Genomic DNA, 24,639 nt, shown 5'->3' on the forward strand with positions numbered 1-24,639 from the left:
ATTACATGCACGATTTGCGAGTGCAAAAAAAGGGCGTGGCACCCAAATTTGAAAGGGCCATAACATTGGACTGCATCAGAATTTTTCAATAAAACTTGGGGAATTTTCAGTGTTCTCTATAAGGATCAAAATACCAAGTTTTCATCAAAATCAAGAATGATGCCCATGGAACTTTTCTGGACATTGGTTGATTTGGCACGGACTGACCCAACAGTATGTTATGTATGTTTATAGTAGCCTAACTAACAAAGCTTTTTGGCATACATTTTTTCATGTGTTCTTACTAGTCTAGAACAAAGGTCTGGTATTGGAAATCAGGTATCAGGATTGTATTGGCAACAAAGTGGGATGGGTGCACTTCTAGTTTGTAGTGGGCCAATTGGAGGTTGTATCTGGGGAGCATGTGGCCCACTGGCTGCCATTCGAATATGCAAGGCCTAGAAGCTACTTAACATGTCCCCAATACAAATTCATATAAAACACATAAAAGGTTAAAAATGAATAAAAACCACTGTGCCCTGTACGTCTAAGATATCATTACAATTTGCACTTGGTTTTGGGTCACTGGCCTATAAGCTACTGGCAAAAAAAAAAAAAAACTAATTTCCCTCAATTAAATTGTATATAAAATGCATGGAGGAGGGGGCGGCATGGTGGTGCAGTGGTTAGCACTGTTGCCTCACACCTCTGGGACCCAGGTTCGAGTCTCCACCTGGGTCACATGTGTGCGGAGTTTGCATGTTCTCCCCATGTCATCATGGGGTTTCCTCCGGGTACTCCAGTTTCCCCCCACAGTCCAAAAACATGCTGAGGCTAATTGGAGTTGCTAAAATTGCCCATAGGAGTGCATGCGTGAATGAATGGTGTGTGAGTGTGCCCTGCGATGGGCTGGCCCCCCATCCTGGGTTGTTCCCTGCCTCGTGCCCATTGATTCCGGGATAAGCTCCGGAGCCCCCGCGACCCAGTAGGATAAGCGGTTTGGAAAATGGATGGATGGATGGATGCATGGAGGATTAAAAAAATAATAATGTGCCACGTGCGTCAACGGGAATTCATTATAACGTGACTAATTTTTTGAAGCCATTAACGCGTGTTGAGTCGGATGGCAGCTCGGGAAAAATATAATTAACAAAGAAAAAGGTATTTTGAATGGCAGGTTCAGCTTCAAAACTCTGTCAGATGGGTTCATCGACAAGACCATAGTTATTTGCAGTTACTGTCGATATGAAATAAGTTAGCACCGAAGTACGTCTACTCTTAAATACCATACCAGGCTGCGGCTCTTCTCAGAACGATAGACACATTGGTATTTTCACGTCTTAACATATTATGATAATACTTTCGTAAATACTAATTATTTGTATATGAGTTAGTTATTTTTATTATTTTTCATTTAGGTTTGCTTTACCTATAAGTGAACGAGGCAGTCCGTCGCGCGCTTCTGTGATGTCTTTACTGCATGATTTACATCTTCCTCAAAGTCATTCTCACGAGAGTATGTCTCCGATCAAATGGTACGCTTTCCGGAGTTTTCTTTATTGCCTGAGATTGGATGTAGGCTTCAGTTTATTGGGATTCCTAATAATTTGATTTACTTTTTGTACTAAATCGTCACCACGCCCTCCCAAATCTTCGTAAAATGATTATATTTTGTCCGATCTACATATTATAGACAGCTGCGTTCGGAGTGGTGAGGACGTTTTGCACTGCTCGGCCAGCACAGTTACAAGTAATGAAGTGGAGAGTGAGGGGCAGACAACTGCAGAGCCAAACGAACTCGCATAAGGGTGAAGTTTATCGCTACAGAACGGAACAATATTGTGATATTAGTCACCTTTGCGCTCTTACACGTCCGAGTGATTTAAAACTGAGAACCCCCCCCCCCAAAAAAATATATATATTTCTTTATTTTTTGTAAATACTTCATGTTTTGTTTTATATTAGTGTAGCACCGGCAGGGCGCATATCCCAGCATGCCCCGCGTGCAATTGGAACTTGAAGGACCACAACAGGCACCCAGGAAGCACCGAACCCAAATACACAACCGGGAAACACAAGGTTGTAAGATGCTGAACTGCAAGATGCACACATGGTGAAAGATTTATACATGCTAAATACCTGCGAGGGTCAGATCGGGAACACACAAGACACGGGCAAACACACTCACGACAATAGGGAAACACGACCGTTAACATTAACAACAATACAAGGGTTAACACTTAAATTAGTACTATTCACTACTAAGGAGTTATGCTTAATTACTCGATAGGTAATAGTGAAGTAATTATTATTGTAGTTCGCTAGTACTTCATTAGGAACTATTGAGTATTGCAGGTCTCATTGGGAATTATCTACTAACTCTGGATTATTTCTAAAAACTACTAGTTCATTACTCGTCAAATGAACAGTGCTTTTTTTGGACTAACTGTGACATTTAGGCTACTGTTCTCAATGGTTTTTGGCATTTTTTTCCTTTTGGAAAAACAAGCTTGTTTCTTCCTACTTGTTTGTATAACATACAACTTATTCTACAAAATGTTATGGCCTAAAATCTGTATAGAGTACCTACATTTTAATTGTTTACCTCACTTCAGTCCTAAAAAACAATGTTACTGTCCTCACTCGCATTCTCTGTGGAATAGAGTGACAATTTATTTTTATATAGCGCTTTTCACAACAAAGTTGCCCCAATGCACTTTACAGGAGTGTGTTGTGGAACATCCTTAACAGAGATAACGACAGAGCACAGAAACAGTGAAAATGGAAAATTGAAAGAGAAAGCCAGATGACAGCAGAGGAGAGGAACCAAAAACTCCCAAGTAAGGAGAAAAAAAAACCTCTGGGGGTCCAAGGTCAACTGGCAGCCCTACCCCCCCTGGGCATGCTAACATTACTGGACAAAGGTAAAGAAGTAGCCGGATTGTTTGCTAAGAGCAAGGTGTAAACTGTGATCCGGTCCTAGTTAAAGTCCATCAGTGAGACAGTCCTCCACATAGGCCTGTGTCGGGTGGCAGGATGGAAGCTGCACCAACATCGTCATAGATTGCAGGTCACATCTGTGATGGCACCCATCCGTAGACCCTGATGGCAGCTCAGAAGGTGCCCCCTCGGGCACCCTCCAGACGTGTGGGAAGAAAGACATTGAGTGCAGGTGTCAAAGAGTGCACTGATACATTAATGGACAAGCACGGTAGGTAAAAATGCCACGTACAGCAGCATCAGCAGCCATAATTATGTGTTAAGTGTTAACTAAACTAACTAAACTGAAGTAATAGGTCTTCAGTCGAGATTTAAAGACTGAGACCAATTCAGCATCCCGAACATAGGCTGGTAAACCATTCCACAGTATAGGGGCCCCGTAGCAGAATGCTTTACCACCAAGTCGCTTTAGTTATATGTGGCACTACAAGGAAACCTACATTCTGCGACCTGAGTGGACGGTGCAGGCTGTAAACTTGGAGTAACTCTGTTAGGTAGCTAGGTGATAGGCCTTTAAGTGCTTTATATGTGAGTAGGAGAACTTTGAAGTCAGTCCTGAACCTCACAGGAAACCAGTGCAGGGAGCTAAGAGCAGGCGTTATGTGTTCAAACTTCTTTCTCCTAGTGACAATTCGGGCTGCTGCATTTTGAATCCGCTTAAAAGTATGCAATGTGCAGTGTGTGCTCCCGGATAACAGAGCATTACAGTAGTCTAACCTACTGTATACAAAGGCATTTATCAGTTTCTCATCGTCTTGCATAGAGAGAAATCGTCGTAGTTTGCCAATGTTACACAGCTGCAGGAAGCAGACCAGGTTACGTGCTATGCTGTTGAGGGAAAAGTTCAGCCCCTTGGAATGGAGTGTGAAAATAATGGTATTCTTATCCGTGGACCTGCCTCCAAACAACAGAACCTCGGTTTTCTGGGCATTTAAAGATAAAAAGTTTTTGGCCATCCAAGTTTTTAGTTCAGTAAAACAATTAGTTAAAGTGACAATAGGTACAGTGTCATTAGGCGTAACTGACATGTATATTTGTGTGTCATCTGCATAGGAATGATAGTTAACATTATGTTTTCTCATTATGTCACCTAAAGGCAGCATATATAGAGAGAACAATAAAGGACCGAGACCTGATCCCTGTGGTACTCCATATTTGACTGGTGACATAGATGATGGAGTAAAGTTACTTGACACTTGGACATATTGATATCGATTAGTCAAGTATGATTCGAACCACTTAAACACCAATCCATGCAACCCAACATCAAATTTTAGTCTTTGTAATAGGGTAGTATGGTCAACCGTGTGAAATGCTGCACTAAGATCTAAACACCGTCCCATTATCAGCATCAGTCGCCATTGTTATGTCGTTTACGACTTTAGTTAAGGCAGTTTCAGCGCTGTGCCCTGGACAGAAGCCCGACTGGAATCTGTCCAGTATGTTGTGCATCTTCAAGTATGACTGAAGTTGAGCAGCCACAATCTTCTCCAGAACTTTGGACAAAAATGGTACGTTAGAGACGTGTCTATAATTAATAAGCTTCTGTGGGTCCAGACCTGATTTTTTCAGTAGTGGTCTGATTACAGCTACTTTAAATTGATCCGGCACATCACCTGAGGAGAGGGATGCATTAATTATGGCTGTTATAGGTCTTGCCAGAACATCTAGGGATTCTTTGAGAAGTTGAGTGGGGATAGGGTCCAGTGGACAAGTGGTTGGTTTGGTTTTAGTTATTATTGTTTTTAACTCCTGTTCATTGGTTAATTCAAAAACATTAAGGGTGTGTGCACGTTGTGTTTGCATCACCACTATTTGTGAGCTATCTGAACATGTTTGATTTCTGATATTTGAAATCTTATCATTAAAGAAGTCCATGAAATGTTCACTACTAATATTACTTGGTAGCATAGGTTCAGCCTTATTTATTAGATGAACTATTGTCCTGAAAAGGTAACGAGGATTATTTTTATTTTGAGTTTAGAATAATAGGCTGATCGTGCCCTATATAGGGTTTGTTTGTATTTTTGCAGACTGTCAGACTATGCCAACTTGAACACTTCTAATCCTGTAGACTTCCATTTGCACTCTAATCGGCGGCATTCCTGTTTGTAAGAGCGTGTGTAATCATTAAACCATGGGGAGTGCCTAGTGGTTTTTACAACTTTATTTTTCAAAGGAGCTGTTTCATCCAAAACTTGACTGACTACTGTATTGAAGTCATGTGTGACTTCATTGACATCTGTACTAAATGTGAAGTTTACATTACTTACTGCATTAATAAATCGTAAGGTATTTGGTGACGTGTCTTAATAATTTTCTCTGCCATAGTCAAGGAGGGTGGTTGAATCACAAACGTGATTAGGAAATGGTCAGAGAAGGTCTTATTCAGTGGACAGACAGATACATGATGAACATCCACTCCATGAGTGATAACCAAGTCTAATGTATGATTATGCACGTGTGTTGGTCCTATCACATGCTGGTGATATTCAGCAGAGTCTAGGAGGGTGTCAGTCTCTATGTCCACATGTATATTAAAATCTCCAAGTATTATAATATGCTCTAAGTTAATGACTAAGTCAGTGAGAAGTTCCCCAAACTCAGTTAGGAATGACGTGTATGGTCCAAGAGGTCTGTATACTATAAGAAAATAGATGGATGGGTTGCACATAATTTGGATTAACATTGCTTCAAATGTTGTAAAATTATCTATGGTTTTGGGTTCAATTTTTAACCATGAGTTAAATATAACTGCCAGGCCTCCTCCACACCCAGAGCCGCGTGGTTTCTGTATGAAACTAAACCCCTCGGGTGAGGCTTCAACAAGGGGAATGGAATCTGTGGGTCTGAGCCACGTTTCACTTAAGAAGCACATATCTGCCCCAGTGTCAAGCACCATGTCATTGACAAGAAGTGATTTTTTTCCTAAAGCGTGCACATTCTATAATCACCATTTTATGGTGGGTTTATGTTGTGGCTCATTCAATCTTATTAATGGGACTGATGTTAGGTTATCCGCACAGGAGCCCCCAGCTGAGCGTTTAGATCTATGTCTTGGTCTAGTAATACTTACAATATTCTTTCTATGCTCACTTAGCTCCGTTTCTAAGTGGCTACTAGATTTAGGGGATGCCGTGTGAAGGAGCATCTGGGTCATGGCCAGACATGGTCTGAAGGTGGGAGGGTAGACAGCCTTCGGTTTAGGATCGCATGGCTAGGGCCTGGGTGATGCTCTTAGTCAGGCAGATAATCTACTTGCCATGTTTTGGGATAACATAACGGATCCTCTCAAGTTATGATGAAGACCGTCCCGTTTATAAAAACCAGGCCGTTCCCAAAAAAGGTCCCAATTAGCGACAATAATTGCAATGCTTTGAGATGCACACCAAGTCTCTAACCAGCAGTTCAGGAAGAGCAGCCTACTATAGGTTACATCCCCTCTATAGAGAATTGGTAAAGGACCAGAGACAATAAGATTCCGGCGTTTTGTTTTAGCTTTCTCACACAGCTAAAACAATCACGTCTAGTACTCTCAATAAATATTACTTCAGAGCTGACTGTTTCAAATTCAGCTGATATTCCGGCTGTAGCACCAATGAGAGGAGAGGCGGAAGACTCATTGTGAGAGCTCTCTTGTCTCTCCACAGATGGAGCCAAAGTTGCACTGTGCCTGTGTGCACTGTCAGTCCATTTTCTTTGTAGTCAAATAAAACCTAAGAACAGAAAGTTTTGTGTCAGTATACAACTGCCCAATTGTGATTGCATCATCAACTGTCACCTCTTGATAAACTTTGAGATCTACTTCAAAGTCTGTTAACGGCCCCAGTTTATTTCTCCCATTTGGGAAAAACAGGTCAGTTCCTAACAGCAACACATCCCTTTTCGGAACGTCCTTTGAAATTTCCATTTTTTTTTTTCCATCTTGTGCCCCCACCTCATTTAATTTTCACTTGCTTGAAAGCCTCTTTTTCATCGTCATAGTGCATCCATCTGATTTCTATTTTTCTCTTTTTCTTCATGACGTTCTTTCTCTCACTTGTTTGGGAATGCTCTCCTTGCTTCGTGCTGCTGCCTCCTTCACCAGAGTGCTTTTTTTGGGAGCCATTTTGTTTTCAGGCATTCAAAAAGCTGTGATTTGCGAGTGTTGTGGTGGATTTCCTTTCTATTACAACCCTAATTCTGCAAAGCAATCACCATATGATGACAAATAAGTCTTTAATTCTTCATCCGTCATCAAGGGTATTGTGTTTGCATCAATATAAACAGAGACAATGGAACTGGAAACAATGCTAATTAGATAATGTAATCATTGCATTCTATAGTTTAATTAAACATCAATACAAGACAGAAATTGAGTGTTTATGTGTTTGAAGGCCAATAAGCAATAAAATTCGTCCTAACAATACATATATTCTACTTTTGTAGTTAAGTACCTTCTCATTCTTCGAGGTCTCTATTGTTTCCTCAAGAATATTTCTCTGTCTCAAGAAGTGACTTAGGTCATCCATCCTGAGAGAATGCATTACAGGAAGTTATTGTTATACATCCATCATACATAAACAACAGCTTAAACTACCACCACAGTGCGCACACACAATTTATGCAAACACTCACACGGGCAATTTAGAGTCACTAATTCACCTAGCGTGCATGCTTTTGGATTTTTGTAAGAAACCCATACAAACATGATGAGAACATGCTGACCCACACACACAGACCTGAACTTGAACCCCCGGAAACACTGCTACAATGTGTTTCAATGTGCTTCCCTACATATAATCAACATATAATCAGAATACATGAGAGCAGATAACATTTACACTGTCAATGATACATCCATCCATCCATTTTCCAAACCGCTTATCCTACTGGGTCGCGGGGGGTCCGGAGTCTATCCTGGAAGCAACGGGCACGAGGCAGAGAACAACCCAGGATGTGGGGCCAGTCCATCGCAGGGCACACTCACACACCATTCACTCACACATGCACTTCTACGGGCAATTTACGGGCAATTTAGCAAGTCCAATTAGCCTCAGCTAATTGGTCTGTGAGGGGAAACCGGAGTACCTGGAGGAAACCCCATGACAACATGAGGAGCACATGCAAACTCCACACACATATGACCCAGGTGGAGACTCGAACCTGGGACCCAGAGGTGTGAGGCAACAGTGCTAACCACTGCACCACCATGCCGTCCCGTCAATGATACATTAACATTTTAATATATTTTAAATTTGAAAACAAACCAATACCCAATGTTGTCTTCGATTCATTTGTATTCAGTGACTGATTATAGTTATAGCTGTTACAGGTGAGGGGCATCTATAACCCAAGGTTATAAGAGCTAAATATAACGTTTGGAAATGCCTAGCTCCCAGTTCCATGCTAACGTTAAAAATGAAGGGAGGTCGTTCAACCACAGAGTGCATGCTACTCTTAACATTATGAGCGTAACAACACATTTACAAATATTTTAGTATATTTTGTTATGTAGATGCACAATACCTTAGCAACATTTATCAGTAGCTCGCTCAGTACTCCAGACTTTTGCAGGAAAGTGGCTTCATGTGTGCGCACATGGCTGCGAGTTTTTCATTATTTTGAGATAACTAAGTCGAAATTTTGAGATAGTTATCTTAAATAACTATCTTAAATAGTATTCCTAATTTGTTCATATTTGTAATTAATACAGACAATCAAGGTGATTGTCAATGCATTATTTGCATTCTTATGAACTCCAAATTCCACAAATATGGAACCAGATTTTACCATTAAACTCAATGTCTATTTACATTAAAGTGAGTCCATTGCCCTGTTTTTGTTAATCTGACACTCATTTCCTGTGTTGGTGCACTAATCTGATACCGATGGCCTGGTGAACAGATACTGTTGTGGCTCGATCAGTGGCATTTCTATTTATCGTAATGTCACTTCTTTGAAAGCTATTTTATTCCACTTAACCTTTCTCTTTTTTACTTACTTTAAATGTATTTTTTTCCTTTTAAAATCTTTCTTTCTTAAAAAAAAAAACTAGCTGAACAGACATACTATTATGTCCTACTTAATTCTCACAGCTTTCTGAACTTTGGTGGGTCCACAGCAGAGCTGGACAAAAGCCATCTTGCGGGCCATATTCAGTCCACAGAACTATTTTTATGTGGCCTGCAAAATCATTAAATAAGTGAACTGTGATGAATATTTTTTCGTTTTATTTACACAAAAATGTTCCTAGGGCAGAAGGTACAATGATTGGTTCAGAGAGATAACCAATCAGAATGTAGTGGAGGTGGGTTCAAGTAACTAGAGGAGGCAGGGCCAAGGCATCTGATTGGTTGGTCCCACCTCCTCTAGTAGCTTGGCCCCACCTCTTGTACAATGTGATCTCATTGGTTATATCCTTGGGAAAATAATCGTTCCTTCTGCCCTCAGAACATTTCTGTATAAGTAAAACTCTCAAGAGTGATTTTTGTTCCCACAAATAGTTTTTTGGATTGATGATAAAAATATAAGTAAAACATGAAGAATAATCATTAAAAATGGCCCATGCTGACATGGAGAAGCTCATATTTGCCTCTTCGTAGAGACAAATTTCCTTGGCCTCATCTTCAGCATGGTTTCGATTGGGCAGCTCATGCTGGGAGAACTGTCATGTTCATTTCACAGCTCTTTAGAAGATTAGGAAATTATCTTTACTAAGAGCTTTTTCATAACAAATATCAAATGCAAACATAGAAAAGGAAGTGTGTTTTTTTTTGCATTGTTATCTTTGAAATCCATTTAATTATAGATGTATGTATATTACCATTACATCAAGAATGTCATTCCGGCTTATCTGCTATGCTTCTCTCAACTGATCTGTTATGTGAGTAAAGTGTCGCTACTATGATTAATTATCACTCTTATAGGCTCTAATAAAGAAGGTCCCAAATATAATCCAAATAATATTTAGTTGGACGATGGACTACTTGCAAGACCATGTGATCAGCTGGAACATGAAGTGCGGTGGCTGGGTGAGATGAAGCTCTCGGCACATTTGGCTTTAGGGCATGTGGCTGGAATGCGTTAACACGTCTTATGTCTCTGTTCAATACGACCCATTTTTAGGCCAGTTGAATCAGTGTTCAGGATGTCCGTGACCATTATGTGGCTGATGACAGATGTTGCCCTTATTTTGTGCCGGAGGATGTCAGGTCCTACTTTGGGACACCCACATGGCAAATGACGGGGGTGTTTGTGGCTGGCATCCTCACTGCATTCCTGGTCATTCACAAGATGTGATGGAGGAGTTGGCCAGGACGGGACCACTCTTTGGAAAAAGGGAGTGTGCAAGGTTCCCAGAAACATTTTGAACTCAATACTCAAAGATCCCACACGAAGTGCACTAGCTCGGCACTCATCCAGGTTGTATTATAGCGTCTTAGATTGCTATATTGGGTCATTTATTAATAAGTAAAGAAACAGGAAGGAGAACGAGAGGGAGGAGGTCTCGATTGAATTTCTGGAAGAATTAAGCAAGCTAGGGACTGACCTGTCATGAACAATACAAATAGCTTTCACCTCAAGTATGTAACATATGTTACATCACCGCTTCAGTAGCAGCCCTGAAAATCGTACCTGCTACCTCTTTATCTCCAATCTCTCTAGCCACCTCTTATCCACATCATCTGTTTCTCTATCTCTGCACCACATCATTCCACAATGCGTGGCTGATGAAAAGGTACTCCCTGTGTAAGTAGACCTTGTGTAGGTTACCTTTAGTGTAGTGTAAATGTCTTGCATTATTATGCTATATGGTAAAGAGGTTGCATAGAACTGCTTCACAGTAATGCACATAGTTAGATTGTAGATTGTGTAAAAATGCTACTATTTAGAGTACATAGTATACAGACTCTATGCTAATACTCTGTAACACAGTGTGTTTTTCTTTCTTTTCAGTGCCTAACTACTTTGAACAAGAAATGTGATGGTTTATACTAGTACTATACATTTTTACCTTTCAGATTGTGAAGTTTTCAAAAAAAAATCATTTTTACAATAAAAACATTACAATATAGTGTTTTAGACAGTTCAAATTATCACATGCAATAAGAAAGAGTTATTGTACCTAGTTTTATTCAAGGCTATATAACACTTACATTTTCCTCAGATATTTACTGTAAAGAATCATAACTTTGACAAATATTTCATTTATGTGTAATGTATATTTTGGGAATAAAATTGGATAATAGTAGTTCATATATTATATGGGATTTTAATATATTAGTGTTTTCTGCCTTCTTCATTGAGTTTCAGTGTTCTGGTTATGGAGTTTAAATGGAGCAGTAAACTTGAAATATATAAAAGATATAGTGTACAAATATACAATTATTGTGATTTCTAATATTTGATTATGTCATTTTTTACATTAAAGTTGAATTTGGTGGTACCTCATTATAAATACCTTGAGTAATTATATCAAGATAGTTTTTTTGAAAGGTTGTATGTGTACTTGATTGTGTATTTAATTGGTCCTTTGATAAGACTGGGCGATTACTGCAGATAAACCGTAAATCTGTATTCCAGGCTTTGGGAATAGATGCATTAACTAGAACAGCTGCTTTGTGAATGCATAAGAGATGTGTGTGCGTGTATATATATATATATATATATATATATATATATATATATATATATATATATATATATATACACAATTTCACAATTTCATTCATGTTTCATTCAAATTGTTGACAATATGAATTATGATCAATATATATATTTTTTGTAATATAATAAGTGATGTCCCCCCTCCCCAATATCCAGTACATACCATCTGAGACAAAGTGCAAAGATAAATTTGCCAGTGGGGGCACTGGTGCTAAAAAACAACTTCAATAGAGAGACAGGGGACAAGTATAGGCTACAGAAAATAGCAAGTAAACTGTGAACATTTGTTTTGGTAAATGTGGTAGATGTATCTTATGTATATGTAATTGCCTATTAAGCTTTTCTGTTTTATACCAACAACAATGTTGGATATTGCCACTGTGTTGGATTTTTAGTTCAATTTGACGGCATCTTAACTTTTCAGCAGGTTATAATCTTTAATATGATCCCCTTACACGCCACAAGGTGGCAACATATGGATGTGTATTTCGAATACACGCTAAATATGAGTCTGAGTTTAACTGGAATTATTGTACTTTTGAAGAGAAAAAGAAAGACATATAATCAGGCAAAATGTCTGACAATTTCTTGCATCAGATATAAGGTACAATATATAGCAAAAAACTTAATCTAAAGGCCATCTTGCATCTTAAGGTATTCTTTTTATTTTCTCTAATGAAAAGCCTAATAAAAACTGCAGACTTTTTTAAATAAGGGGGTTATTATACTGTTTCTGGTAATTGTATAATGCATGTGAATTTATCTTATGGATTAAAAAACCTGAAGCTTTAGTCCAGGAATTCAACTATGGTGCTGTTCTATAAATTATAAATATGAGAAATGCACATGATTATTAAATGTGGATGTTCATAATAATGATCATTATCATTGTGATTCTGTGGTTTGCTTCTCTGCTATTGTGTATGAGCTCAAAATATTTTGTATTTTTTTTTTGTTATAAATGTTGATATTCAGGGCCCTTTAACGTTCATCCAGTGGCCACTTTATTAGGTATGCCTAGCTAACACTGTGTAGGGCCCTCTTTTACCACCAGAGCTACTCAAAGGTGGATGAGTTGTGTGTTTACGCCATTTTGCACACATCTGTACTGTGTTATTAATTTTGCACTTGTTGCCTTTCTGTTAGCTTTATATAGTCAGAGAAGAATGGCCAGAGCTCAAAAATCCTAGGGACGGCCTGTTTTTTTTTCTTCTCATCACGTGATTCTCTGTGAAATTTACACTGTAATGTGTGAAAATCCCAGAAGGACGGCCGTTCCTGAGATGCTGGAACTATGATGTTTGGCACCACCAAGCATACCATGTTCAAAGTTGCTCATGTCAGGCATTTTAGCCGTGCTGATACTTAGTTGAAAAGTGAGTGAGCCTCTGGACCAGGTCTGTGTGCTGCATGTATTCATTTGGCGAATGCGCACAACTGCTAACAGTGTTCACTGGTGTGAGAGTTTGGGGGACATATGAAAAGTATCTGACATAAATCTGCTCCAAAATAAGAAAACCACCAGGTTGAAGACTGTCACAGGTTTAACAAGCCAAGAAGACCCAGATTTTTTTTATATGGTAATAAACAGAGCAAGGAAACTAGATAATTTTGGTTGTTATAGATGTTTGTCAGCTTTAATTTGTCATCTGGTACAGGTGCACATCTGAATAGCCATTACAGAGGACTGCTTGGCAGACTGATACATCTGACTTTACTTAGCATATAGTTGCCCATATTTGGGTTATGTCGACAGGGAATGGAAACGCTGTGTCCTACCTGTTCTTTTTCCCATACATTCTTTAGCTTTCTCCATTTTAGCTTTATTCTGAGCCACGTGTTTGGTCAGAAATGTTTGAAAGACGCATTTGGCTTGGCCTAAGCAGGGGCACTTCTCAGTTGATAGGCTCAGCCTTCATATGCTGTTTACTGCATCATTTGAAACTTTATACGCAACTCGGTCATTTAATGCATGTTATTTTCATATACATCAAGTGAAATGTGCATATGAGAAAGCTGCGGGGAAAAAAACAGATCGGACATCGACACTTTCATAACGATTAAGTTTGTTAGAGTCACACTGAAATATATTGTATTTCTAATACAATAATCATTTTCTGATATATATGACATTTGAATGTGTGTATGTACCAAAAAATTAGTGGAGGCATTTGTAATTAAACATTCTGTTTAATGGGGATCTTCATAGTAACACTCAGACTTGAGTAATACAGCTTGATAGATTTTTTTACTGTGATGCCATATATCTTAAAATAAAATATCCTTGTATGTGTATTATATCATGTACAGAATATCTGTTGAGAAAAATAATCTGATAATGCTGAAGGTTTACTAAACAAATGTGATATTCAAATGTTTTTTCTGTGAGCTTTAGTGAAGCACTGGTGAACTTTAATAGTACTTTAATAGATGGACATTAAGTTCTGATGTATTACTGATGGGGTTTGAACGGAAGTCTGATGCTAACAATAACTGTAAATTATGAGAAGCTTCTCAGTTATGTGTCTTGAGTTTCCTTCTGTGTTATATATGTCTGGAGTTTCCTTTTAAGGTACCTTGTGTAATGTTTAATTCCCCCCCCCCGTCTCTCCTACCCTTGTACGGTTTTCGATTACCTTGCTATATGCATGATTTTTAATCCATTACATTCATTCGCTTTTTTCCAATGTAATGGAATCGATCTGGGCTGTTAAAAGAAACTGAAGAGTAAAATATCTGAATGTTGTATTTCTTTTTTTAATAAAGAGGAACATGATGCGCAAAGTGAGAAGCTCTGGACTGATTTGCCACATAATTTACACCACAATCTTTAATAGGAGTACAAGGGGTAATCGGTCTAGTAGGGTATCTATTTCTGTATCCACTTACAAGTGTTTGTCTACCTGTGCTTACATTTGCATGTACATGGTTAACTGATAAAGCAGGGATAGAGGCATGTGAGCAAGTGGGCAGCAGGGCCTAAGAGGTGACACTTGAGAGGTGAAGGTTATCAGTAACTGACGGGATGAGCCGTGTGGTGGGGGGTGGAGGTCGAATTTCAGCATGACAGCGTTCCCGAAACTTTCAAGACAGAGTGTGGAAGTTGCGGAGGTGGGTGTTTGAAAACACTGACCTACAAACCACTGTAATTGGTCAGCATAAGTGTTCAGCAGAAGTGTCCGGGGTGGGCATTGATCTGCTCCAGTAAGGTGTAAGGATCCACATAACCTGACAGTGCAGGGGTGGGGTGGGGGGGGTGTGATGAGGAACAGATGTATGAAGGCCATGTGTGGGACAGATAGACCGATGCCCAGAGGTGGGGGGGGGGAGAGCTAGACGCCATTCAGAGCTGTGGGGGGACAACATTACACTCACATGCGGCTATGAAACTCTGACCAGTTCAGCGGACTGAATGACTGAGTGAGTTTCCTTATCTTCTCAGCAACTTACAAGAAGCTCTTTTGAGTTTTGAGTAGCTCTTTGACCATGAATACTGTGAATTCTGCTGTACTTGAAAGTTAAAGCTAATTGTACGCAATTGTATGATGATGAGAGAAATATTGGCATAAGAGTGTTTGTGATAATAATATTAATGTTTTCTTTTTGTTTCTCTGTCCCTAATAGGCACATTAAGGCAAATACAGCTCATGTGAGGAGTGAAGTCCAATAGAATAATTTGCCATTATTTAGTTGCATGCGGGTCTTTAGGGGGTCAGCTGCTTTGGTTGGTGGGTTATTAAAGTGCTGCTGGGGGCAAAATGAAGAAATAGCATTTCTGTGAACAGCATATCCGTCCACCAGAAAGTGATGTCACTCTGTAGTGAGCCCTTCAAAAGCCACTGATAACCTGTCAGAGCATCTATTTGAGATAACATAAGCAAAGCAGACAGACCCTTATTGGGTGGACTTGACTGATTTGCCATATAATTTACGTCACAATCTTTAATAGGAGTGCAAGGGGCGGTTGGTCTAGTAGACGATCTATCTCTGTATCCACTTACAAGTGTTTGTCTACCTGTGCTTACATTTGCATGTACATGGTTAACTGATAAAGCAGGGATAGAGGCATGTGAGCAAGTGGGCAGCAGGTGAAGGTAGTCATGAACTATTATTTTTATTATTACCGCTGATTGATATGTAAAAATTATACATGGCAATATAGTTAATATAGTTTTTATAGTTATAAATATGTTTGTTGCTTTTTGTTTCTCTCTTGTTTTAGAGTGGTATTAGATCTTGAAACGTGTTTTTGTGTTTAATATCTGAGCACGTTGCACAAAAGACATTGAGGCCCAACAGGGAAAAGAAGAGATGGATGAGGGGAGTATGAGTGGACTGGAGAGAGAGGTAGGAGGGATGGGTACTGTCGGTATCCAGGGGTTGGAGGAGATGCACGGCGGAGGAAGCACAAGGAGACTGGCCATGAAGAATGAGGAGGATAACAAGGGGGAAGGAGGAAAGGGCTGCCACTACGGGAACATGTGGAAGGGAGGGTGGATGCTGAGCGAGCGGCTGGCCATCAACGTGGCGGGTATGAGATATGAGACTCAGCTTCGCACGCTAGCCCAGTTTCCAGACTCCTTGCTGGGGGATCCTCAGAGACGGCTGCGCTATTTTGACCCGCTGAGGAACGAGTTGTTCCTGGATCGGAACCGCGTCTGCTTCGACGCCATCCTCAGTTACTACCAGTCGGGTGGACGCCTCCAGAGGCCCTCCGAGATCCCGGTGGATGTTTTCCTGGAGGAGCTTGAGTTCTACCAGCTGGGCGAGGAGATCCTGGAGCGCTACAAAGATGACGAAGGCTTCCCTAAAGAGGAAGTGCGCATTCTGCCCAAAGGCAAGATAGCAAGTAACGTGTGGAGTCTTTTTGAATATCCCGACTCCTCGCCATATGCCCGCGGCGTCACCATCTTAAGCATCATTATCATCGTTTTGTCAATCAGCACTTTCTGCCTGGAGACGATACCTGAGCTGCAGAGCATTAGGCATTCGAGAAAGGTGAGCGTTTGGGAGATGTGGAAAGGGGTGCGGGAAAGGCAGGCAGCGAATTAGGGGGCGGGGGCAGAGGTGATGGGGGGATAACCAGATTCCATCCAGAAAGCATTAAGAATCATGCTAAGTTCAGAAACATCCAGAATTGTTGTGGAAAGTTTTCAGACAGAATCACAGTGTCATAATACAGAACAGTTGTCATACTGAGAGATAGAACCTGGAGGCTGAGACAAACTGAAAAACTGCTAGCAGATTCACAGGATAGTTCACTTAACATAAGACACGGTGTAGGGGGCAGCACATCAGCACAGTGGAGCATGAGAGCCAGCCGGTCCCCCGTTTTAACCTCTGGTTTCCATATAATGTCACATGAAATGTGAGATATTAAACCTGTGGTCTTTTTTTGGTCTTTTACAGTAGTGAAACCATGAATGTAGCATACTATATAATAACATTAAGTGATAAGTTAGCACGCTGTTCTAGGTTCAATACCACTCATCAGAGCAGTATCTGAGACAGCTATAAATGCAGCTTTGCCTGCCTAGTCATCACTTGGAAAGGTGATGTAAGTCAGCACACGTGGTGCTATTGGGTATGTGGAGATGTATCATAAGAAAATGCGTAAGAGTGTAACATATGATACATATATTAACATAATATATTATTATGTTGTCCTGTTTTTCCCTTTCCCTATTCCATTTCCTTTCTGCTATTCTCCAACCCTAGACTGGACCATAACAAATATGAATCACCAATTTATTGTGGTTTGTGTGCCTCCATGATCCTATGAGCTATGTTGTCAGGGGCAGTTGACCTTGGTAGAGTCTCCCAAGGCAAATTGGTCCTAGGTGAGTGGCCAGACTAAGTGCGGTTCACATAGACCCCTATGATGAACAACAATAAGGACCATGTTACCCTGCCTGGATTGGGGAGACCAGGGCCTGGCCCTGGAGCCAGGCCTGGGGCGGGAGTTTGGAGACAAGCACCTGTTGGCCGGGCCTCCACCCATAGGGCCCAGCCAGGCATAGCTTGAAGGGATAACATGGGATTGCCCTCCTATAGGCCCACCAACTACAGGGGGAACCGTGGGGTTCGAGTGCAATGTAGATTGGGTGGCAGTCAAAAGCAGACTGTAGAACTCCTGGAGAGGAGCTGAACTCTATTCTGCTCTGGAGTTGCCCTTTGTGAGAGGGTCCGGGCAAGGGGTGGGGCTACTTATAGCCCGCAGTTCAGTGCCAGTACGTTGGAGTTTACCCCGGTGAATGAGAGAGTCGCCTCCCTTTGACTTTTAGCAGGGGAACTGGCTCTGACTGTTGTCTGTGCGTACCCACCAAACAGCAGGTCAGAGTATCCAGTTTTCTTACAGACCTTGGTGGGGGGGTGCTGGAAGGTGCCCATTTTGGGGACTCCATTGTTCTCTTGGGGGACTTTAACAGTTATGTGGATAATGACAGTGAAGCCTGGAAGAGTATGATTTGGAGGAATGGTCTGCCCGATCAGAATAACGAACACCGTGTTCAAACATTAAGGTGTTCATAAGTACACATGGCATCAGAGCACCCTAGGCCTCAGTTTGATTATCAATTTTGTAATTGTATCATTGGATCTGCATCCACATGTTTTGGACACTCAGGTGAAGAGAGGGTCTGAGTTGTCAACCAATCATTGGAGTTGGATCCGATGGTGGATGAAGATGCCAGATAGACATGATAGACCCACGGTTAGGGTGTGCTGGGAGGATCTCTTTAGGAGATCTTTAACTCACACCTTAGGCAGAACTTCTCCAGCATCCCAAGTGTGTGTGTGTGTGTGTGGGGGGGGGGGGCACTGAGTCTGAATGGGCCATGTTCCGGGACTCCATTGCTGGGGTGGCAGTGTAGAGCTATGGCTGTAAGGTTGTTAGCGCCTGTTTTTGTGGCAGTCCCTCAACCCGGTGGTGGACACCTGCGGTAAAGGGAGCTATCAGGCTAAAGAAGGAGGCCTTCAGAGTTTGGTTAGCTTGTGGGACTCCTGAAGCAGCTGACATATACTGACAGGCCAAGGAAAGTGTGGCTTTGGGAGTTACTGAAGCAAAAACTCAGGTGTGGGAGGAGTTTGGTGAGACCATGGAGAAAGACTTTTGGATGGCCTCAAAAAGATTCTGGCAAACTGTCAAGCAACTCAGGAGGGAGAAGCAGGGCTTCACCCATACTATATACAGCAGGGACGTAGACCTGTTAACCTCAAATGAGGATATAGTCAGGCGGTGGAAAGAATATTTCAAGGACCTCTTGAATCTCACTGGTATTTTTCATTGGAGGAAGTAGTGCTGGAAGACTCAGGGGAAGGCTTGGCCATCTCTAGGGCTGAGGTCACTGAAGTAATCAAACAACTCTTCAGTGGTAAGGCTACGGGGGTGGATAAGATTTACCCTGAGTTCTCAGATCCAGGAAGAAAAATTGAGATTCTGTCTAGAATGATAGACCAGCTATTCACCCTCAGAAGGATATAGGCGGGGTCATGGGAGTTTGCCCAGCTTGTCTACATGCATTTTGTGGACTAGGAAAAGGCATATGATTGTGTCCCTTGGGGGGTCCTGTAGGGGGTGCAACTGGAGTATAGGGTACGAGATCCATTGGTGTGGGCCATCAGGTCCCTGCATAAATCGAGCAAGAGTTTGCTTTACATTGCCAGCAATAAGTCAGACTTGTTCCCAGTGGGTGTTGGAATCCCTCCCAGCTAAGTGTGAGGCGGTCAGGATGAGGATCGGCACTTCCAAGTCTGAGGCTATGGTTCTTGACCGGAAAAGGGTGGATTGTCTGCTCTTAGTGGGGCATGAGTTTCTGCCTCAGGTGGAGGAGTTTAAGAATCTTGGGGTCTTGTTCATGAGTGAAGGAAGAAGGGAGCAGGAAATTGACAGAAGGATCGGTGCAGTGTCAGCAGTAATGCGGACACCATACTGTTCTGTTGTGGTGAAAAAGGAGCTGAGCCAGAAGGCAAAGCCCATGATTTACGATCGATCTGTGTTCCTACCCCTGCCTATGGTCATGAGCCCTCTGCCCCGAAAGAATGAGATCATGGATACAAGTGGCGAAAATTAGTTTCCTCCACAGGGTGTCTGGGTTTAACCTTAGAGATAGTGAGGAGCTCAAACATTTTGGAGGGGCTCAAAGTAGAGTCGCTGCTCCTCTGCATTGAAAGGAGCCAGTTGAGGTGAATCAGGCATCTATCTAGCATGCCTCCAGGACAGCTCCCTGGGGAGGTGTTTCAGGGATGCCCAGCTAGGAGGAGGCCTCGGGGCAGACCTGGGAGTACCTTGGTATTCCACTGGAAGAGCTGGAGGAGGTGGCTGATGAGAGGGAAGTCTTGGCATCCCTACTTAGACTGCTGCCCTGCAACGTGACCCTGGATAAGTGGCAGGAAATGTTGAAATATTATTTTGGCCTTTTCAGTGATACAATAGGGGCAGCCATTAAGAACATAGTTTACAAACAAGAGGAGGTCATTCAGCCAATGAAGTTCGTTTGGGTAGAACTTAACTAATAGCTCAGGGTTGTTAAAATCTTATCAAGCTCTGATTTAAAGGAACCCAGGGTTTTAGCTTGCGCTACACTAGCAGGAAGACTATTCCATACTCTAACAACATGCTGTGTAAAGAAGTGCTTCCTCAAATTCGTTTTAAAATGTTCTTCCACTAATTTTCAGTAATAGACACAAGTTCTAGTATTTAAACTAATATTAAAGTAGCCATTGTCCTTTGATTGTGATTAAATAAACTTTTACATTTTTCGTATTAGATAAGCAGTAAAGTCCATTAGGAAAAAAATTTAATACAAATATTTCATTAGTGTTTTGTTAAATGAATGGCTCAGGAGTGCATAGTCTTATCCAGAAAGGGCTGCTGTGTATGCAGGTTTACGCTGCAACTCCCTACTTATGTCACTAATTAGAAGACTGATTGGCTGAAGAGTCCTCACACCTGGGTTTGAACAGCTGAACTAAAGGTTATCCCAAAAACCTGCATACACACCGGTCCTTTGCGGATAAGATTGGTCACCCCTGCTGTATAATATTACACTTCTGCATGACAATTTGGATTGATTTGAAGGTTAGGATTCATTATAGTGGTTCTGTTAAGTTTGATACACCTAGACAGAACAGGAGGTTCACAAAAGACAAAGAGGACTGAATGTAAAGGCACACTCATGGGTGAGGGGCGAGGGAAAAGGAAAAAGAAAGGGGGGCGGGAGGGTACATTGTGTCTTGTTTTTAACGCTTCCTAAATTCTGTTGTCCAACCAAGCCATGTAGGCCTAATAAGAAATGGCTGCAACTTCATCCTAGCAAACACAGGCGATAGAGTTACAATGTGGGAGAGAGCAAGCAGGGTTGGTTGCAGAAGTGGGGCCTCTCGTATTTCCCCTTTAAGGGCCTATTAATAGGGCAAGAACAACCTTCAGACCAGATCAATGCTTATAATAGAAACTGTATTTGCAAGTGAAACCTTCTTTAAGCATAGGATAATTTGTTCATTATATATGGTTATACATTAATTATATAAAACATTTCATAATATATGTATTTAATAAATTAACCCTTTCCAATGTTAATGTTTCCTTAACTGCTCTCACTGTAGTTCTTGTTCTGAAATAGAAACACACTGATGTTCATAAACAACCACAAACCGGTCTACACTGTAACTGAGTATGAAAATAGATCATCTCGATTTACTGCAAAGCTAAATATATGCAGTCTTTTGATTTTTTATTTTACCAAGAGGATTTGTACTGCATTCCTAGCATGAAGCTCTATGGTACTGTCTCAGATTCACTATTTATGTTTATCTGCTGAATTGTAAAGAGAGCTGCACAAAGAGCTGTCACAGTGCATGGAATGTTTTTAAAATGATATCTTTTCTCTTTATGAATACTTATCTAAGCTATTTTAAGACTGAAAACAATTATTTCACATGTTGGAGAGACAAGCACACAATCTTGGACAGTTCAGGTTCAATGAAAAATTAGTTTCATTTAAAAATCCACTTCAGTATAACTGAATTTGGTATGATTTTACAATGATCTTCTTTACTTATGTATTTTATAATACAGGTCAGGCCATTAGGTAACAGACAAAAAGCATCAATGGAAAAAGATAAGTGCAGAAGGGAAAAAAGATAGTATTACAACTCTACCTTCAAGAAACACCTTAAGATCCATGTTTCATTAATTCCTTTACTAACTTAATTGTTCTTCTTATGCTCTTATGTTGTACTTACTGGCCATTAAATTGTCGTATTAGGCTCTTACTTTGTTGATTGTTATGTGTAGCTGTGTAGCTGTTTGGGTTGCTCCTGTTCACCTGTACCTGGGCATATACTTGAAGCTCAGCCTAGCTGTGCTTATGCATAGTTGACTCCTTGAGAGTCTGGATGTTTGCAGTGTGCTATTTGACTCACTGTACATGGCTTTGGAGAAAAGCGTATGTGTAAAATGTGAATGTACAGATGCTCCTCTGCTTATGAACAAGTTACGTTCTGAACGGCCGTTAGTAACTTGAAATGTTCGTAAGTGGTTATTCAACATAATTTTAAGGATATACGCAAGTACAAAGAACTATGATGCTGGGAGATGCTGCGCGGCGGCAGTAGCGGCCAGAAGTCGTACTAGGTGGAATTGGCACGCAGAAAAGAAAAATTGATGTTGTGGACAGGAAACGGGAGCCCAATGAACACAGTTTGGACTTACAGTCCTCTTCATTCGTATGTTTGAAAATTCGTAAGTTGAAAGTTCGTAAGTAGAGGAGCATCTGTATATGTATGAATGAATGTAATTAAGTATTACTATTTACCATAATGCCATTTCAACACAAATGTTTGATACACTGATTTGAAGTGTACTGATCTGTACTGAGAACATGTACTATTAGATACACAAAAAGCTGAAGATACCCAAAGTACAATATTTGCAAATATTGTTCTTGAACAATTTTTTTCTCTCCATGTAATTCTCTGTGAAATATTTTGGACAATAGTAATTTTTGATTTTACAAAAAGTGTACCACTGAGGTTTTGCTGATATCTATTTTGCTGACGTGCTTCTATGTGACTCTAGATCATGGGCGATAATCCTTTTCGCCCAGACCCGTGTAGTATAACACCATTAAATTAAATGTCTTGCTAACATGGATGTATTTATCGGTAATGAAGAAAGAAATAAATACTAATGCAGTATATTTATATAGTAGCTTACAAACCCTCAGACGTGCGTCAAGTAAAGTCCATCTGTGTTCCAAACTCTTACCCAGTAACTATAATGAACACTGCCTTCAGTTTAGACCTTAACCACATTGATTCTAAATGCTCATTCTTGTATCCATTCCTTCCTTTATGCCTTCTGTACTCCCCTTCTTCCCCTTTACCATTTTTCTTTTTCATTGTTTCCACAGGAGGATCAATCAGGAGCCCACAATGACACGAGCCAGTCCAGTGGGTCCAGCTCTTTAGACTTCTTCTTCGTGACAGAATGCATATGCGTCAGCTGGTTCTCTGCAGAACTGACCCTGCGCTTCTTGTCTTCACCCAGCAAGATTGAATTTTTAAAGGAGGCAATGAACCTGATTGACTTCGGCTCTATCCTTCCTTTTTTCGTCGAGCAGTTCTCAGCTGTGACTGAAACAGGTGACGGGGAGGAGGAGGAGTCAACACTAGGCCTCTTAAAGATCATCAGGCTAGTGCGAGTCTTCCGGATCTTCAAACTCTCCCGGCACTCCAAGGGTCTGCAGGTCCTAGGCATGACCCTGAAGGCCAGCTTGCGTGAGCTGGCCCTGCTCGTCTTTTTCCTCGTCATTGGAGTCATCCTTTTCTCTAGTGCTATCTACTTCGCAGAGGGGGATAAGGAAGACACACTCTTTATTAGCATTCCTTACTCCTTTTGGTGGGCTTTGGTCACCATGACTACAGTTGGCTATGGTGACATGTACCCTGAAACAGTAATGGGCAAGCTGGTGGGCTCCCTGTGTGCCATTGCTGGGGTGCTAACCATCTCCCTGCCTGTGCCTGTCATCGTCTCCAACTTCAGCTACTTCTATCACAGGGCAAATTTGACCTTTGACCCATCGCCTTACAAGCATGTGAAGTGCTCTTTGTGGGAGGAAGATGACGAGGATGATAAGGCAAAGGATTACTTGGCTTTGGGAGGCCTGTATACTCCTCTGAATGGGACTCTACCTACACATGAAAGGAATGAGGTTCAGCAGGTAGGAAATGTATACATTAAGAAACCTCTAGTGACAGAGGTGTGAGAGTATGAGGTTAGCAAAGTGTGCTAACTGACCAAAGGCCAAGAGCAATTTGGTTGCAACAGAGTCTTACTGTATGAATACAGAATATCAATAGCAGGTGACAAAGTTCATTCACAGGGATAGTGTAGGATCTATTTTTGTTTATTGATTTATTTTGATGTATTTCTTACTACTATACTCAATATTTAATCTTAAATTGCTTATGATGTTTATTTATTGATTAAATGGAATGAATAATTGCTGTGCCTTATTTAGTTAATTGCATTTATGGCAGTACTGTCTAGCATTAACTGCTGAACTAATTAGTAATTTCGAATGCCTTTGACATCATTGAAGTCTGAATGAATTACTGAGGTTAGGCATTTCAAAGATCAACAAGTCTGTAATGGTCTACGATGACTTTCTAAACACAGTATAGTCGGTGACAACTCATGTTATATTTTTCATTTCACTGAAATTATGATTAACTGTGCAGTACTTTTTGGTTTTCCACCAATGAAATCATATAGCATGTGACGTTGTATGCCCCAATTCATTTATTACATTATATATCAAAACTATGTGTGCAATATGTTGTGTGTAACATTCTATATTTATATGTAACTATTTAATAAAAAAGATTTTATCTGATTTTTCCTGTTATCAAATGTAATAAATACCATCTCTTTCTAGCAACCTATTGGATAAAAAAACCTATTGGATTAAAAACTTTTATGTAATATGACAGGATTTAAGAAATTTA

The 24,639-nt window shown here is 40.7% G+C and overlaps 1 protein-coding gene across 2 annotated transcripts; it reads left to right on the forward strand.

Moving 5' to 3' along the window:
- Positions 1 to 14,724: 14,724 nt before the first annotated feature.
- Positions 14,725 to 24,202, forward strand: LOC125743020 (potassium voltage-gated channel subfamily A member 7-like). 2 transcript variants are annotated; one of them, XM_049015609.1, is made up of 4 exons: positions 14,892 to 15,048; positions 15,253 to 15,277; positions 15,851 to 16,626; positions 23,043 to 24,202. In XM_049015609.1, the coding sequence occupies exons 3-4, from the start codon at positions 15,940 to 15,942 to the stop codon at positions 23,895 to 23,897; spliced, it is 1,542 nt and encodes a 513-aa protein (XP_048871566.1). In that variant the 5' UTR covers positions 14,892 to 15,048; positions 15,253 to 15,277; positions 15,851 to 15,939; the 3' UTR covers positions 23,898 to 24,202. The 2 variants fall into 2 exon arrangements, with proteins under 2 accessions (XP_048871567.1, XP_048871566.1); XM_049015610.1 differs by lacking the exons at positions 14,892 to 15,048; positions 15,253 to 15,277 and adding an exon at positions 14,725 to 14,739.
- The last annotated feature ends 437 nt before the right edge of the window (positions 24,203 to 24,639 follow it).

This window comes from Brienomyrus brachyistius, chromosome 5 (genome assembly GCF_023856365.1).
Source record: "Brienomyrus brachyistius isolate T26 chromosome 5, BBRACH_0.4, whole genome shotgun sequence".
Classification (NCBI taxonomy): domain Eukaryota; kingdom Metazoa; phylum Chordata; class Actinopteri; order Osteoglossiformes; family Mormyridae; genus Brienomyrus; species Brienomyrus brachyistius.

Coding starts and splice junctions, on each gene's coding strand:
- LOC125743020 (XM_049015610.1), top strand. CDS start 15,940: ATGGATGAGGGGAGTATGAGTGGACTGGAGAGAGAGGTAGGAGGGATG. Junction 16,627..23,042: donor GCATTAGGCATTCGAGAAAG/GTGAGCGTTTGG, acceptor TTGTTTCCACAG/GAGGATCAATCAGGAGCCCA.